The sequence below is a fragment of the Leuciscus leuciscus genome (assembly GCF_965113295.1).
Source record: "Leuciscus leuciscus genome assembly, chromosome: 16".
In the NCBI taxonomy this organism is placed as follows: Eukaryota; Metazoa; Chordata; class Actinopteri; order Cypriniformes; family Leuciscidae; genus Leuciscus; species Leuciscus leuciscus.
The window spans coordinates 5,649,643-5,667,014 of NC_138740.1; the positions used below are offsets into that span (position 1 = coordinate 5,649,643).

The following is a 17,372-nucleotide window of genomic DNA, read 5'->3' on the forward strand; positions in this document are numbered from 1 at the left end:
CTTTCCTGAAATACTCAGAAGATTTTTTATTTTTTGGTGAAGAGTAAATTTGATTGGCTTTTCTGTGTTCTGTACAACCAACACACACACACACACACACACACCCATCCAGGCCACAGTTGTGACTAAGTCCCTTACATAAGTCTTGTAAAGCAGCTCAGGCCGCTGTTGTGTCACGTCAGGAGGAAATCTGCTGGAGTGGCTTGAGCCAGTGAACTAATACTACATCCTCCAGCTCCTGTTACTGACGGCTCATTCTGTGTCCACTCAACCAGAGGTCCCCGGATAAAAAATACTTCATTTTAGATGGATAATCTTTTTGATGGCACTCAGACGGGTATATTCAATGCAATTGTGTTGATAGAAATAAAAACAAGATGCATTTCTAAGTTCAACATTATTTGTAGTTTAGAAATTCCTCTTTAAAAGAGAAAGAAGTATCAGCTGTATGCAAAGTGACGCACATTTGGTTTTGTAAATTTGCCAATTTACTCATGGAACTGCATTAAGATCTCCATATCTCTGGGATTGAACTGTATAGGGCATTTAAAATGAAGATACTAAGAGAAATGTTTGTTAAAAACCAAAATCTAAAAGGATATTAAGATATCTTTAAAAACTTTTTGAGTTGCTTGCAAACTTGGGGCAAAAAAAGTGCTTTTCCCCATTTTTGAAAGGTCACCGTTGGCATATAATGCAACAAAGATTGTTAAAGTCAACAGATTCCACTAATAGCCCGACCAATCTCTGTGTAAAAATAAAATAATGATGCTGCCATCTTTATAAAGTCATTCTTACCACCCTGAAATTCGGCTCCAAATCTCAGGTGAAAATTGTCATTTTGACAATTGGATTACTGTCAATATACATTCATAACATTTAATATTTTGGCTTTGATTACCATTTATGTTGGTCTTTCTTCAGAAAAAATACTATCAAAATCTAGCATTTTATCTGGGGATGTTTCTGAAATTTGGTTGATTTGACACGGAGTGACCCTGAAGCTTTAGTGCATGACCATGCGCAGGCCATTCACACTTACATCAACAGATCCAAATATTCTCTTAATTGTAGAAATGCATTTCTACAATGCAGAATACCTAAATCTGTAACGCACAGCTTATTATTTTAGTATAGATTTGGCAAACAAACATTTGCACAAATGTTTCAAAAATGCATTTGTTTTCAGGTCAGGAATCTAGTTTGTTCATAACTAATATAGTATAAAGTACATTTAACTTGAAATGTTAATCTGATTTGATTTAATTTAATTGCGTTCAAAATTTGGGGTCAGTAAGATTTCTTTTTAAAGAAATGAATACTTTCATGTAGCAAGGATTCATTAAATTAGATAAAGTCTTGCTTAAAGATTGCTTTTTCAAGTAAGTGCTGTTCTTTTGGACTTTCAATTCATCAAAGAATCCTGAAAAAAATAAGAATATCGAATGATTTGAGCACAAAATCATGACACTGAAGACTGGAGTAATTCAGCTTTGCCATTGCAGGAATACATTTCATTAAAAAGTTCATATGAAAATAGAGAAGTAACTTAAACTTGTAGTAATATTTCACAATATCACTGTTTTTACTGTTTCTTTTAATAAAAAAAATGCATCCTTGGAAAACATGTAAAATCTCACCAACTCCAAACATTTGAACGCTAGTGTACACGCATCCTTCCTTTAACACAACTCTCTGTGCAGAAAATGACCTGCATTATCATTGGACTGATATATAGATTGGAGCCATAACTCAGAAATCCCTACGCTTTTCAAAATTGCACGACCAAGATGATGCAATTATTGTCTGTCTTAGTGTTTCTGGGCTCCGAATAATCCGTCAGTGGAATTAATTTCCCTGTGTGGTGCGCAGATATTGTAACACAGATAATAGTTCCTGCTCTCTCTCTCTTCAGGACACTCGTCCCTGTTCCCGATGGAAGATGGCTTCCCAGACGAGGAGCGAGCGGATCAGAGCCTGCCTGGCCTGGGTTCCCCACACTGCTTCCCTCACCAGAACGGAGAGCGGGTCGAGCGCTACTCTCGCAAAGTCTTCGTGGGTGGCCTCCCTCCTGACATCGACGAAGGTATCGCACGTGTTTCGGGTGACCTCTACTCTCATGCTTATGAAAACAAAAACAGGTTTCAAGGTTCTTTGTTAGCTTTGGAACTGTTTCCACGAAAGCTGCTTGCTCTTATCTGCTATATTATCTTTTCCAGATGAGATAACCGCTAGTTTTCGCCGCTTTGGGCACCTGTTTGTGGACTGGCCTCACAAAGCAGAGAGCAAGTCGTACTTCCCCCCGAAAGGTGAGCTGAGGGTTTGGCACTGGGAGAGATGGGACCCTTTTAAAGGCTTTCGAGAAAGAGCCATTAATAGTAACCAACGTTTTAGTTTCTGCTGGATTGATCACATTGACAGCACTTTGGCACTTATTAAAGGGATAGTTCACTCAAAAAGGAAAATTCTTGTCATCAGTTACTCACCCTAATGTCATTAGACTTTCGTTTGAAACACAAGTAAAGATATTTTTAATGGGTTGGGCATTGACACAAACTTCACAATTCGATTCGATTCGATTTCAGTTCAATTCGATATTGATTCATTGGATCTTATGAGGTACAGTATATGGCAAATTTCCTCAAGGTAAAAACATAATATCTCTCAACTAATGCTATACAGGGAACACCAGTTGGTACATCACTATAATATTAAAGGTTACAATGAACTGATTTGTACGCTACTTCCATTTAAAGTACACACAAGGACTTTTTTTAAATAATAATAACATTTTTAAAGACATAATAGTTTCTTAAATGTTTTAAAAACATTTAAATGGTGGCTGTCATAAAAACATGGAAGGATTTAGTCAAACACATTTAATATTAAAAGTACAATGAATATGCAATATAGTGCATATATCCTCTCTAAGCTGAATGGCTTTTCTGAGGTAAATGTGACGTTACATGAATTTCGCAAAAACTCCCATTTATCGCAATTTTTTTTTACGCTCGCATGAGGTGGTTTTTCAGGCAATTCGAAAAATAAATATTTTGCAAAACTGCAATGGAAACAGTTTTTGCGCATTTACAGTCACCTGACGTAGATGACGCGGTGTGTTTGGACAGAATACGAGAGAGTTCTTTATTAAATTAATGTAAGACAAAAGAATTACAGGAATAATGGATTCTAAACCTCAAATAAATGCCACAATCAAGACCTGGAAGCAGAAATGAGGGAGAAACACCCAGAAACACCTCATATGTGCCACTCACAAGTATAATAAGGGTCTTTCCTTGCCATTAATGCTTGGAAAACACACATACATCTCCTTCGATTAATAATAATGGCCAGTGCAGTGGCTGGGATACAGTACATAAACCAACCAATGTCCGTCACCATGGTTTTTGGAATGATTTTACTGATCGCGAGAGGAAGTTTTAGTCGCATTACATCGGTTAATGGAAACGTGTCATTTCGCAATAGTTTTTTGTCGACATTTAGAAAAAATCGCAAAAGTTTTGCGCAAATCTGTAATGGAAACGCACCTATTGTTAACAAGCTGTTTTATAGACGTCTTTCTGCATTTGAGACCCTGATTGAGCGATTGCATGAGACATGATATGGGTTTTGGCCAGTTGTTCTGCATCTTTCAACATACTTCTGTTGTTCATTCATGTTTATTTCGTGCTGTAACTAGTAAAGCCGAAGAGATGATCGGTTCACATGCCACTTCTCTCAAACTGAGGTGCAACAGCGATCTGTAACATTAAAGAGCGCCAAACCTGTATTTATTGTTTGAATTTTGTAATATTTTTTTTTTTATAAAATCTGAGATTTCATGTACATGAAGCTTATTGCGATTTGTTGGTTGGGAGGTGTGATACAAAGCTTATTTCATCAACTGAAAACATAGACTGAAAGATCGATTCTTGGGATTTTAGAATCGAAATCGGTTCTTCAAAATTAGATTTTTTTCTCTTTTTTTTTTTTACCCTGCCATAATTTTTAAGGAAGCCTGCGAGGTTTCTGTCCCTGCACTAATCGTCCATTCCACTTGTAAATGCTCCACTTGTGACGTGTTTTGAAGAGACACTTTGATGGACAGTGAATATATGAATTATATGTGAATAAATCTGTTCAACATATAAAACAATCCTGTCTCTTCAGAAGACTTGGATTAAACCGCTTGATTCATATGGATTATTTTTTACAATGTCTTTAATATATTTTTTTTTAAGTTTTGGTGTAATGGACTTTCAATACAAGGACAGATATCTCACATTAAAACGATCTTAACCCTCTGGGGACCAAAAACGCGCCCGCGCGTTTTGCTCGTTTTTTTTTTTAGCAATGAAAAATAAACACAAAATGCTCTGTTAATTTTGATCTTTCATTTTCGTGTAATACATCAATCGATCCTGTTCAGTTTCTATTTTTTTTCTGTATACTCACAATACAAATAAAGTGTTTTGCTTTTTGACAAATAAAGAAAAACTAACATGATGCTATTTCTGCCTTCTCTCTGTCAGTAAACTCCCATTTGAAACGCGTTCGAAAATTATCTATAACTCCGCGAAAATTCAGTCAAACAGGCAAACAGACCCACGGGCATAAAGCTTGAGATCGCAGCTTTTAAATGAAGTAATTTATATAAAAAACAAATATTATCAGCTTCTGTAATCTGTATAAAAAGAGAGCGACTCCAGTCGAGCTCATTAGGAGCCATTCAAAAGTAATGTGACCACGCCCCGGAGAGCGCGTGCTATTCAAACGCAAATTCTGAGAACCATTTCAGTCTGTGAAACGCCCCCACATCAGCTGTAAACAAAGAGGCATAATATAGCCTACCTTATGGAGAAAATTTTCCGTGCTGATATGAGGAGCAGATCCCGCTGAGGAGTGAGGTAGGCTAAGTTATCCTTTCTCAAGTGTTAATGTGGAATAACGTTATGGAATAACGTTGTAGGCTTATGTAAACAAAAAGATGAATCGCGTTTCTATAATATGAATCGCGCGTCTATTTGTAAAGAGTGTTTAGCCTAAATATGAATCGCGCGTCTGTGTGTGAAAGAATAAACTGCTTTTACAGTTACAGTTACAGTTACTGCGTTACAGTCAGGCGAAGTATGAAAGACAACATTTTGTTGACTAGATTTGGGTACAGTTTTTACTGTAGAATATACTGTCACATCAAATAAGCTTTTCTGAATATATATAAAATACTATTTTGTCAAAAATAAAGTCATAGACTAAGATGTTCCAATGTTGGCTATATTCAAACTAATGAATACATATGATAAAATGTAGGCCTATAATCTTTTTTTTTTTTTTTTTACAAAGAAAGAGTACTTTTTTGCAGAAATATTGCTGAAATTGTAATTATTGTTGTAATTGTAACCTTTTTAATAAAATAGCAAAACATATTTACAAGATAGATGTAAGCAAAATCTTAAATGGTCAATATAAGTCTTCTTCTAAATATATAGGCTATTTTGTCCTTGCATTGTGGCTCAGTCAGTGTCACACCTGAATGAATGGCTAATTATGCAGAGTCATTATGCAGAGTGGGTGGGACTAAGGTGTAAACTACTCCTCCCCCTCGCATATTGGCTTTCCAAGCAAAACCTGTTTTACACCATTTAAATCAATGTATTTTTTTTTGTGAACGATAAAGCAAGACTATTTTCACATAATTTTGAAGCTAGAAGTTTGAGTAATTGTCACAATTTAGATTTTTGTGCTACGGATAATGTTAAAAGACAAGTTGTTTTGGTATCATGTCCTTTTGTATTTATTCTTTTAATGTCAAATGTAGTAGTTCTGCCTTTCCTGCAGCTTTCTAACTCTAAAATGTGTTTCCCCAAAGGTTACGCATTCCTCTTGTTTCAAGATGAGAGCTCAGTTCAAGCCCTTATTGACGCCTGCATCGAGGAGGACGGAAAACTCTACCTATGCGTTTCCAGCCCCACCATTAAAGACAAACCTGTAAGGACGCACTTTTAAACCAGGCGTTAGACTGCCCTCATTCGTCCTCATAAAACCTGAGATTCGTTTCTCAGTGGATTTGAACTCGTAAAAACTAGATAATTTTTTTCAATGTATTGTTTTGTAACAGGTCCAGATTCGCCCGTGGAATCTCAATGACAGTGACTTTGTGATGGATGGATCCCAGCCTCTCGACCCGAGGAAGACCATATTTGTGGGTGGAGTGCCACGTCCACTTCGTGCAGGTGTGAGGCGGCGGCTTCTTTCTGTGTGACATTAGACACATAATCACTCGTACGATCTGTTTGATTTAATTTGTGCCAGGATGAACCAATCCAGATCCCCTAGAATTGAATCCAGTGACTGTTTTAGTGGCTCCCTCAACATTATTTACCTTTGAAAAGATGTGCTTTTTTTTAACATGAATTATACCTGTAAATATTGACCCAAAAAATTGGTTATTGCAGAGAGTGGGATCTTCCTTGTTTGCAAGATCTCTTTAACGTACTTTATTAGGAAATGAATATAGTTATCAGGAAACTCACCACTGGTGTAGAAATACTTAAGTTTACTAATCAACACCAAGCAAATGACACTTTATATTAACGTTTTTATTATTTAATTATTGAAATATAAATTATGATAAGTAATAGTATTATTGTTTAATATTATTCAAATTTAATATAAGTGTAACCTTTAATCCATAAAAAAAGTGATAAAAGAATTTTCAGCATCATTACTCCAGTCTTCAGTGTCACATGATCCTTCAGAAATCATTCTGATATAATGATTTCCTCAAGAAACATTTCTGAATTATTATCTGTATTGAAAACAGTTGTGCTACTTCATATTTTTGTGTAAACCATAATATATTTTTAGTTTAGTGTAGCTTAACTCTCTCTTAACTGCTTGTTAATAGTACACTTGTAAAGTAGCTTCCCCTAAACTTGTAAACTTCATGGGGAGTTGTGATTGTATTTGAGTATGTTTGTTTTATCTTGAACGTTTGTGTCTGTGGCAGTGGAGCTGGCGATGATCATGGACAGGCTGTATGGTGGCGTGTGTTACGCAGGCATCGACACAGACCCCGAGCTGAAGTACCCGAAGGGAGCGGGGCGGGTGGCCTTCTCTAATCAGCAGAGCTACATCGCTGCTATCAGTGCTCGTTTCGTACAACTGCAGCATGGGGAAATTGATAAACGGGTCAGTGCTGAACACACACATGCACACTCCCCTTCCATGACATGGCATTGATCCAGAGAGCCTCACAAACACTCAAACTCTAAGCCTAATTAAGACATTTCAATATATTTCTGGCTTATTGACAGGTTTTAGTTGATATTTTATGGCTGGCCTTTGACACAAATTTCACGATTCGTTTTTGATTCGCAAGCTTTCATTTCGAGTACAGTACATGGCAAAATTCCTCAAGACAAAACATATCTTTCAACTAATGCTGTAAAATATACAGGGAACATCATTATTGTTATTATTTTTTAATGTTATTGTAATAAAAAAATGTATGACACATTTGTTTCTGTCATAAAAACATGACAGATTTATTCAAAAAATACATTACATATTGAAGAATAGGTAAAGTAGAAATTCAATAAATATGCAATAAAGTGCATATATTTATTAAAATGCTCCTCTGAATGGTTTTTCTGAGGTAAACGTGACGTTACGTGAAATTGTTTACAAGCTGTTTTATTGACGTCTTTCTGCGGTTGAACTCGTTGAGCGATTACATGACACATGATACATTTCAGTAAGTTGTTCTGTATCTTTCAACATCCCTTCTGATGTTCATTCGTGTTTGTTCATTCGTGTTTATTTCACTGCTGTAACTAGTAAAGCAGAAGAGATGATCGGTTCCAGTGTTTCCCCTATGCATTTTTCCAGCAGCGGTGCTGTTACGTGCCGGAGGTTGTTACCAAGCCGCTCACGGGGGGTCCGGGGGTGCAAGATTTTTATTTAATTTTTTATAACCCCTTAAACCATGAATTCTGGCAAGTTTTGTGGATAGAAATGGACATTTTGAGATATACAAATTTGACAGACCATCAACAGAAGGCATGATTATTGCAGCACGTACCTTGAACTGGTCACAAACAGGATTAGGACAGGATTATTCCTGTTTTTCTTTTGTGTTAATTTTCAGATGTAAGGTAGAAATTGATAAATGAATTGAAAAATGAAACTCTTTCCTCCCTCACCTGCACTACTGATCTTTTTTTCTGTAACACATTTTAGCACTTAGATACATCATCATGTAACCAGTACTTTCATTTATTTTATCCTGTAGACATTTTGAACATTAAAATCCAAATGAAACTTTTCATTAGTTTAAAAGGTGACTAGCTTGCATAGCCTATTTTACTTCACTAACCTCCAGGGAAGTGCAAAGAGTTCATCAGGGGCAGGGTCTCAAATGTAATGCTGTGATTAATCGCATTTCCCCCAAACTTGTAATCATCAATATTTAAATGTAGAATCACTAATTAAATTAAACACAAAAAAGGGGAAAAAATTTAAATGTCCACACAAATTGGACAAAAAATAGCCCTATATTAAAATATAAAACATCAATATATTATTCTTCATTCAGTTGCAACATACTTTTTTTTTTTACTAATTATCAAAATAAAGTATAGTCATACAAAGCTCTAATTACCAGAGCATGTGATCAGAGCAGGTAATTTTACCATTGTTGCCCAGCATTGCTATACCAGCTCAGCAAACAAGAAGTCTACTACTGAGAAATTTCACGTTATTTGAGCGGACTTTGCTTTTCCAGTGCATGATCGGTAGCCTACATGATTGGAGCGTTTGGGCCGTTAAGGAGCAGAACGCGCAGCGCAAACACGGAGCGGAAAAGACCCGCACGTGAAGTTACGAAACAAGCTGCGCGAGAATGAAACCTGATCGCCGAACACGGAGGGGCGGGATGGCATATTTTCCATAGACTTCAACGGAGAAAAGTTCGTACCGCTTTCTCCTTTCCACAAGCGCTTGCTCGCTCTCCCTTTGCGTCTGTCGTTGTGTCTGTTGCTGCGTCGCTTCTATTATGAGTGCGCTTTCCGCGCGCCCACATTTGAAATATTTGCATGTGAACGTTCCCTTATGACAACGTGTGTAAGTGAATGTCGTGATATTACTGATCATGTGAAGATTTTGCAGCGGCGCTGAAAACGCTGCTTAATACATTGTAGGGGAAACACTGGGTTCTCGTTACTTGAAGTGAGGCGCTACAGCGATCTGTCGCGCAACATTAATTAGCGCCAAAACGGTTTGAGTTTCGTAATGAAATAGACAGAAAGTTGAGGCTTTGTTTTATATCAGACTTAATAAAGCACAAAGATTATTTTTTGAGAAGTTTTGATCAGTCATCAACTGAAAACATCATAGACTAAAAGATCGATTCTTGAGATTTAAGAATCGAAATCGATTAAAATCGTGAAATTGATATTGTTAACCCAGTCCTAATTTCTATAATGCAGGACTTAAAAATAGGAAAGATGGGATTTTGAGACTGAAATGTTCAGGATTTATGTTCAAAAAGTCCTTTAATTATTTTTAACAATATAAACATTTTTGCTGTAGTGACAGTTAATATTAAGAATAATGGGGATTACAAACTACTTGAATGGAAAATGCCCATAATTATCATGAAAATAATGTCAGAATGCAAAAAAAAAAAATCTAAACAATACATAAGTTGCAAGTGTTGGATATGAATGGCACAGGTGTGTGTAACCGTCTGCTGATGTGTCCCGGTCCAGGTGGAAGTGAAGCCATACGTCTTGGATGACCAGCTGTGTGATGAGTGTCAGGGGACTCGCTGCGGAGGAAAGTTCGCTCCGTTCTTCTGCGCTAACGTGACCTGTCTCCAGTATTACTGTGAATACTGCTGGGCGGCCATCCACTCGCGCGCCGGCCGCGAGTTTCACAAGCCCCTGGTGAAGGAAGGAGGAGACCGACCTCGCCACATCTCCTTCCGCTGGAACTGAAGCTGGTAGAGAGAGGGAGGGAGAGAGAGAAAGAGAGAGAGAGAGAGAGAGAGAGAGAGGAGTCGCAGAATCATCATCGAAATAAATGCACTTTTCTGTTGCTGGTTCCTTTTTAGTTTAACTTAAAAAAAAAAAAGAAGAAAAAAAGACAAACAAAAAAATATATGATTTTAATTTGTCGTTTAATATATTTAAAAAAAATGGATGTGTATCCAAAAAAAAGATTCAGGAAGAAAAAGAAAATGTCTAATCCATCTCTCTATTTTTTTATAACTCCATTATATTTCATTTTTCGAGTGCACAGAGATGTGAATATATTGAGTATTAGTATAATTTGTCAGTAAGTATCTGCATGACTTTTAGAATTGGCTTTTTGTTAACATTGCGATTTGGAAGTATTACGTCCTATTTTAATTTAACGGAAAAGGCAAAAAGAAGCATGTGCGAAACGAAGCGGCGCGTCGAAGAGTGCACTTGTTTCTTCGCCAGCCGGAGTGCAGATGTGTGGTCTAAGATCCGAGTTGTTAACCAAAGCTTTGGGATATGAAAACAGAAGAAGCGAATTCTCTCAACGCTCTGTTTTTTTTTATTTTTTTATTTTATACTTTGTACTTTAAGACCATGCTAATCTTTAATGTTTCCTGATGACAACAACTGATTCCACAACAGCTGTCTGGATTTGATCTCCATTGTGACATGCAAGAAAACTAATACCTCAAGCTTAGCTGCTAGTTTAAGTCGAATATATATAGAGAAAAGAGAAAGAAAAAAAAATCAAAGCTCGTCTCTCACCCTTTCCCCCCCAGGACCACAGAAAAGGAAATGACATCAGCAAACGGCACATTGAGAAAATCTGCTCTGTCACTTCCTGTTTTGATTTGGAGATTCAGCAATCCTAGTGGGGAATGTACGTTGTTAAAGTTGCAGTAGTCTGCCTGCAAGCTGGTTCCAGTGCAAGGAACTTGATTTCGTTGCCGTCGTTCTCTCAGGCTTTTAGCGGCAAGCCTTTCGTTTTCATTCTTTAACTCGCAATATGTGTCTCGTGAGCCTTTCCCCAGCCCCCAGAAGCCCCGAGAAGAGGTGTACGTACAAGCAGAACAGCAGTGAACGCTACGTAGAAGAGAGGAAGCCCGACCCGCTCAGCCTGAGTGTAAAGCATAACTGAAGGTAGTCCATGCATCTCTCCATCCCCCAAACACAAGAGCTTTTACTTTTCCGACATTAGGGAACCAAAGATGGCTGTGTAGTAGCTAGCAAACACCATGGATGTTTCCTTTCTTTCGGCCTTTTCGGATTTTAATTTTTCGGCCCCCCAAACCCAAGTCATCGTCCCATTCAGTATAAAGACCAGATGGGCTCCAGCAAACCAAAGATTGGCCTTGACATCGATCAGCATGCAGTTAAAGTCCTAGTAACACTAGTGAGAACCACCCCACCCCCCCGCTTTCCCAAAGGTCCAACGTAAGGAGACGCGCGAGATATTTCAAATCGATCGGAAACCCGTAAAGCGCAAGAGTCAGGGAGTTAGTGATACACTAGTGATAAACGGATGCTCGCGTCCCGATAGACCCGTTCGGCGCCGCCACTCGAGCCGCTGGCTGTGGCGCTCCAACATTTTCGAAGTTAAACACTTTTTGAAGAATTTGCTGTTAATAAGACGGCAAAAGAGAAAAAAGATGATTATTTTATACATGGCCTGCTGATTTTTTGGTACAGTGTTTTCTAGCTAAATTATTTTGTCATGCACATATAAACATTTTATTATGCACTACTTTTCTAAATACTTTTTTTTCAACAGTCATTTTAGGCACATTTTTCACAAATGGAAAAAAAAAACTCCTTTTTGCAATACCTCAATTTTTCACATTGTGAAAGGTAGCTTTTGTACTTTTGTTACTGAGAGATGTGCATATATGGAAATTTTCATTTTAAGAGTTCAAAAAAAAAGAAGAGGTTGAGTGAAATTTAATATATATTATTTTCAATTATGCTTTTTATACATTTCAGTGCTGAGGAATCTTTACAACTAAAGCACGCACTTGTGTTGACGCGACAAATCTGCAGAGGAGAGTTCAAAAGTGCATTGCTTAAGGTCTTGGCTCTTGTACACTAGATTTTAATGGCAACCCTTACAGTAGATTTCGGAAAAAAATGAGCTGACAGCAGCATGAGTAAAGAACAACACGTTGTCGTTCATGTTCATATTGCGCAAAAATGGCTAAAAAGATGACCTTGTCTCCATAGCTGGAATATAAACTATAATAATAATAATAATATAAGGAGAATGCTAATCTGGTTCCTCGTATCACAAGAATGGATGTTTGATGTCTAGGTATTTTAACAGTTGAAAATATATATATATATTCTTGAACTGCCAACTAGTTCCTATTGTAATCCTTAGCATGCATGACGAGAAGAAGAAAAAAAAAACGTAGCTATTGAAATTAATTGTTGTGGTTGTGCACCAGATGTTCCTAAAGCTTTCGTTTAAGGCCACCCCACACCCCTGCACCCTTCTTCCCATGATATAATCCAGTCTCGATAGGACACACACACACACACACACATACACAGAACTCTAAAACGATGAATTCGCAGTGCAGGACGAAAGCATCTTCTATAGTACGCTGGTGAAAAGACTTGAGAAAAACTTCATCCCCTCTGTCTGTTTGAAGTAAATCAAAACCCGTTTGGAGGAAGGGGGAACTTAAGACTTGAATGTGGTAAATGTTGCAAGTTAACTTGGAGTTGTTATGTGCAATACTTTTTTTGAACTTTTTCCAGATAAAGACTCTTTGCAATGTAATTCTTTAATGCCATTTTTAATTGCCGACATTTAAAGAAGATGTTAATATGTTTTTCACAGTCATTTTCTACTGTTATTGTAATCCTTTTCATGCTGGTGTTTGTAAAAAAGAAAAGAAATCAAAACTATTTGTACTAATATAAATAATTGAAGTTATTTTTAAAACATTAAAGGTTTTGTGCTCATTTGCTTATTTTGTTTATTTCAAGCTACTGTGATTGATTGCATTGTAATTATTAGGTCAACAATGTATTTAGCTGTTTATTGGTATATTTTTAATTGGAATGTATAATTAATTTTTATAATTTTGATCAGATTTTTGTTATATTTTTGAGGTGAAGCTTTTAATATGTTAAAGTGTCTAGTTTTTACTAATTGCTATATTGTGCTCCACAATATATGGTTCACATTTTCTGAAGGAAAATAAATATTTAAATATCTGTCTGTTAACGATGTTACTTAATGGCAAAATTTCAATAGTTTTTAACTGTGTATGGGAAGGTTGTTGTATTTATTAATAGCATTTTTTTTTACTTAAGATATCACCTTAATTTTTATTGTCATTTCACTTTATAAGTTCCTATTTTTGTATTTTTCTTTCTAATTAAGTTATGTTATACAAAAATGTCCATATTCTAGGAGTTGGTCTGTAAGTGCTAGTGAAACAAAAAGAAAAATCTAATGTTATTTAATTGTTTGCAGCCAACTATTTATAACAATATGCATAATTTTTAAATATTTGTAATGTGAAATGTTGAATGAATAAAACTTAACTGTGACAAGACATGGACTTTTTTGCATTTCTTCCCTGAAATACTCGAGTCTCGTCCTCTAGATATTCTCTGTGAATTCATCTGTTGAATGACATCATCCCGGATCGCGTCAGAGGATTATATGTTTGTTCGGAGCATTTTGTTTTGTAATCGTTCACAAAGAAACTTTAGTTGACCGGTGAAGCAGTCGGCAGTGTTGAATCTGACAGCAACTGCATCACAAACCCAAAGTAAAGGATTTCATAATGCTTTGTCTGAAAATTATGCTTTTATATGGATAATATTTTCAAAACACGTGAAATAGCGAGTGGACGTTGATACGGTTTCCTATGCGTCAGCCAATCATGACAGTGGCTGTTTGCTAAGTGTTAATTCACCCAAAACTAACATCATCTCATAATTTACTCACCCTCAAGTCATCCTTGGTCTGCATGACAGGGTTCCCACGAGTCCTTGAAATCCTTGAAAGTTTGTGAATCTAAAAAAATTATTTCAAGGCCCTGGAAAGTTTTTGAAAATAAACATGCATAGATAAAACAGGCCACATATGTGTCCCCACATTAAGTCCTTGAATTTCAGGGTATTGGACCTGGAAAGTCCTTGAAAGGTCCTTGAATTTGAAGTTAACCAAGGTGTGGGAACCCTGGTCTGACTTTCTTCTTTCAGCGAAAAACACAATTGGACTTCTATTGAAACATGTCCTGGCTCTTCCCAGCTTTATAATGGGAGTGAACGGTACCATTTTTTTAAAGCCCCAAAAAAGTGCATTCATCCATCCATCATAAAAGTAATCATGGGTCAAGTAAAAAAATAATCAAGTAATCAAGTAAAAAATGCGATGGAATATGCGGGATTTTTATGTGATGAAATTGCGGGAACTTGCAAAAATTGCGGTTTGATGAAAAAGAGAAAAAAAAAAAAGATTCCCCCAACACCGTTCTCACTAGGCTACTACCTTAACGTAAAGAGTCATTTAGTATTACTTCCTATGATAAGCAAGCATATACATCACAGAGAGTGCAGGGAATATTTAAGTTCTCATCTTGTTTTATTTCAGACCTTAATAAACACATGGCTCAAACTTACAAAACATTGATGAGTCAAACAAGGTCTGTAGCTTAACAAAATGAATATGCTACAACTTCTGTAAAAATGAATAAATAAAATATAAAATGTGTGCTTCCTGTTTTACAGAGGTATCTATACAAACCAGACATCTTCTGGTAAAATAAGTACTTCCAATGCGTAAAGTGCAATCTCTTACTGTAACGTAAATTTACATACTACTAATATACTTACAATTGTAATAACGTCACTTCATGATGTTCCCATGGCAACAGGGGAAAATGGCTGCTCTTGTGTGAAGTAAACGCAACATTTTTCAACTTTCTGCTAAGATATATGTGACTTTTTTGCAACAAAAATGCGGGGATTATGAAATCATGCAAGCCCCGCATATTTTGCGCGCGGAAATTGGCAATTTACGCGGCGAAAGTGCGGCGTATTTGAAAAAATGCGGCCCCTGCATAAATATGCGGACTTTGGCTGATTATGCATTGAATTATGCGATCGCATAATCGCGTTTTTCTGAAGGGGCTGATAAAGGCCTTCTGCTGCAAGCCATGCGTTTGTGTACGAAAAATATTCATATTTATAACTTTATAAACCATAATCACTGGCTCCCGGTAACGGCCGTACGTGAGTCTAGCTCCGGCGGAGGAGTGACCTCTGACCCCTGACGCGATGTAGGAGTAGCGTTAGCTTTGACGCCTCTCACAGTTCAAACTCAAGCTCCTCCCACATTTCTCTTTACAAATTCTCCTTTTAGACTTTTCATTCGTGACCGGTGTTTTGTTTTGCTCAATCCTCTGCGCTTCTGCGTTCATCAATACGTCATGGGTCGGGTCAGGGGTCACTCGTCATGCGTCGGGTCAGGGGTCACTCTACCACCGGAACTAGACTCGTGTACGGCCGTTACCGGACGCTAGTGATTAATATGAGTATTTTTCTTACAATAATGCATGGCTTCGCTTCAGAAGGCCTTTATTAACCCCTGGAGTCGTATGGATTACTGTTATGATGCGCTTTTTTTGGGCTTCAAAAAATTGTACCATTCACTCCCATTACAAAGCTTGGAAGATCCAGGATATGTTTTAATATAACTGATTGTGTTCGGCTGAATGAAGAAAGTCATATACATCTAGGATGGCTTGAGGGCGAGTAAATCATGGGATCATTTTCATTTTGGGGTGAATTAACCCTTTAAAGGAGCTGCCCCTTAAAAACAGATCATTTCAGGCAAAGGGTCAAAATGAAGGTAGAAAATAATCGCTTTATGGATATATATATTTTTTTTTGTGCATTTTTTTAAAATGAACATTCAAGGAAGATATTAAAATAATGAAAAAAAAATCTTATAAATGTATATTGCTTTAGAAATGTGGGTGTAGTTCTAAGAGCATCAGTAAACTATGTCTTTTGTTCTATTATTAGATTGTGTTGTAATTGGTCGGGTTCTCAGTGGCTCCCTCTGCTGTCTCTGCGGTCACAAGCACAGCTCTTTGTCTCTTCAACTTATAAGCTTTGTATTTGTCCTTAGTCTCTTTGTCTTAGTCATTTTCTTGAGTCCATTTTCACATTTACATAAAACATATTTGACACTCATGTAGATTTGCCATTTTGCGTGTCTTATGTCTTCATTTATGTCAATTCTACAATATTCTCTAAACACAGTGTCTTCTAGATGAGCCAAATAAATTATTCAAATTTCATCAAATCAAAAGCAAATGTCAAGCAGGAGGAAAAATTACTGATATTTTATTATTGATAATTATTGATTGATATTATTATACATTTTTGATAATTAAACTATTGATAGCACACGTTTCTGTTGTCAAAATCAGTTTTTATTAACCATTATTTTAATTCTCAGCTTTTTTTCACTCAATACTCCACAGGAGATCAAGTCTCTCAACGCGTTGTCATTTTACCGGTGTCCATTTTACCATTTCATCAGTTTCAGTGAAGTTTCTTTGTCTAGGTTTCACGCAGGTTGTGCGGTCTCGCTGAGGTAATGAATATTCTGATCTGCTCTAATAAAACACTGAACATGCCTCACTTGTTCCCTGATATCTATCCAGCGACAGGATCAGTGGAATAATAGAAAGAGTGAGATGAGATCACCCTCCTCGTCTCTCTGGAACAGAGGTTAAGCACTGAGTGTAGTCGGGTCACAGTCGGATGATCTGCTCCCCGTGAGACTGTGGGACAGGAACCGAGAGGTTTCAATCACAGAACTCATCTGGAGTCATTTGGATGATAAACAGGTTGATGATCCGTTGAACATGTGCATCAATGCCACACCCTTCTGCAGGAGTTTCACTATGAATAAGGCTTTTTTCTGTGGAGTCCCTTGTGAAAAAGAAGTACACTTTAGCATACTTTAAAAAGAGTGCTTTTTACAGGAATAATAAATTATTTTTTTTACAAATGTTTTTGGACACTTAATTGCATGGTATTTGCAACTAAATAACAATGTATTGTAGTTTACATTTATAATAAATTAAATTAATTGAACTTAAGAGTGCTTTTTTTTCAACCCACTTACTGTAAGTAGGACTTAAGTTCATCTTTATGTGTAATTCCGTAATCATTTGTCATTGAAATGTTAAAGTGTACTGTTGAATGTACTTTGAAAATCGACTTTAATGCCATTTATATTGAAACTTGTACATGTAGTATATTAGATATTGTAATTACACATTCATATAGATGAAGTTGCAAAATATATTAACT

The 17,372-nt window shown here is 36.7% G+C and overlaps 1 protein-coding gene across 2 annotated transcripts in view; it reads left to right on the forward strand.

Moving 5' to 3' along the window:
* cpeb4b (cytoplasmic polyadenylation element binding protein 4b) overlaps nucleotides 1–13,588 on the forward strand; it is a 36,483-nt gene extending 22,895 nt beyond the window's left edge. For both annotated transcript variants that reach the window (XM_082141279.1, XM_082141280.1), the window contains 6 exons: nucleotides 1,916–2,086; nucleotides 2,220–2,309; nucleotides 5,870–5,988; nucleotides 6,119–6,233; nucleotides 7,010–7,191; nucleotides 9,771–13,588. In XM_082141279.1, the coding sequence (XP_081997405.1) occupies nucleotides 1,916–2,086; nucleotides 2,220–2,309; nucleotides 5,870–5,988; nucleotides 6,119–6,233; nucleotides 7,010–7,191; nucleotides 9,771–9,998 (905 nt within the window). In that variant the 3' untranslated portion in view covers nucleotides 9,999–13,588. The remainder of the gene's footprint in view (nucleotides 1–1,915; nucleotides 2,087–2,219; nucleotides 2,310–5,869; nucleotides 5,989–6,118; nucleotides 6,234–7,009; nucleotides 7,192–9,770) is intronic.
* Nucleotides 13,589–17,372: the final 3,784 nt, after the last annotated feature.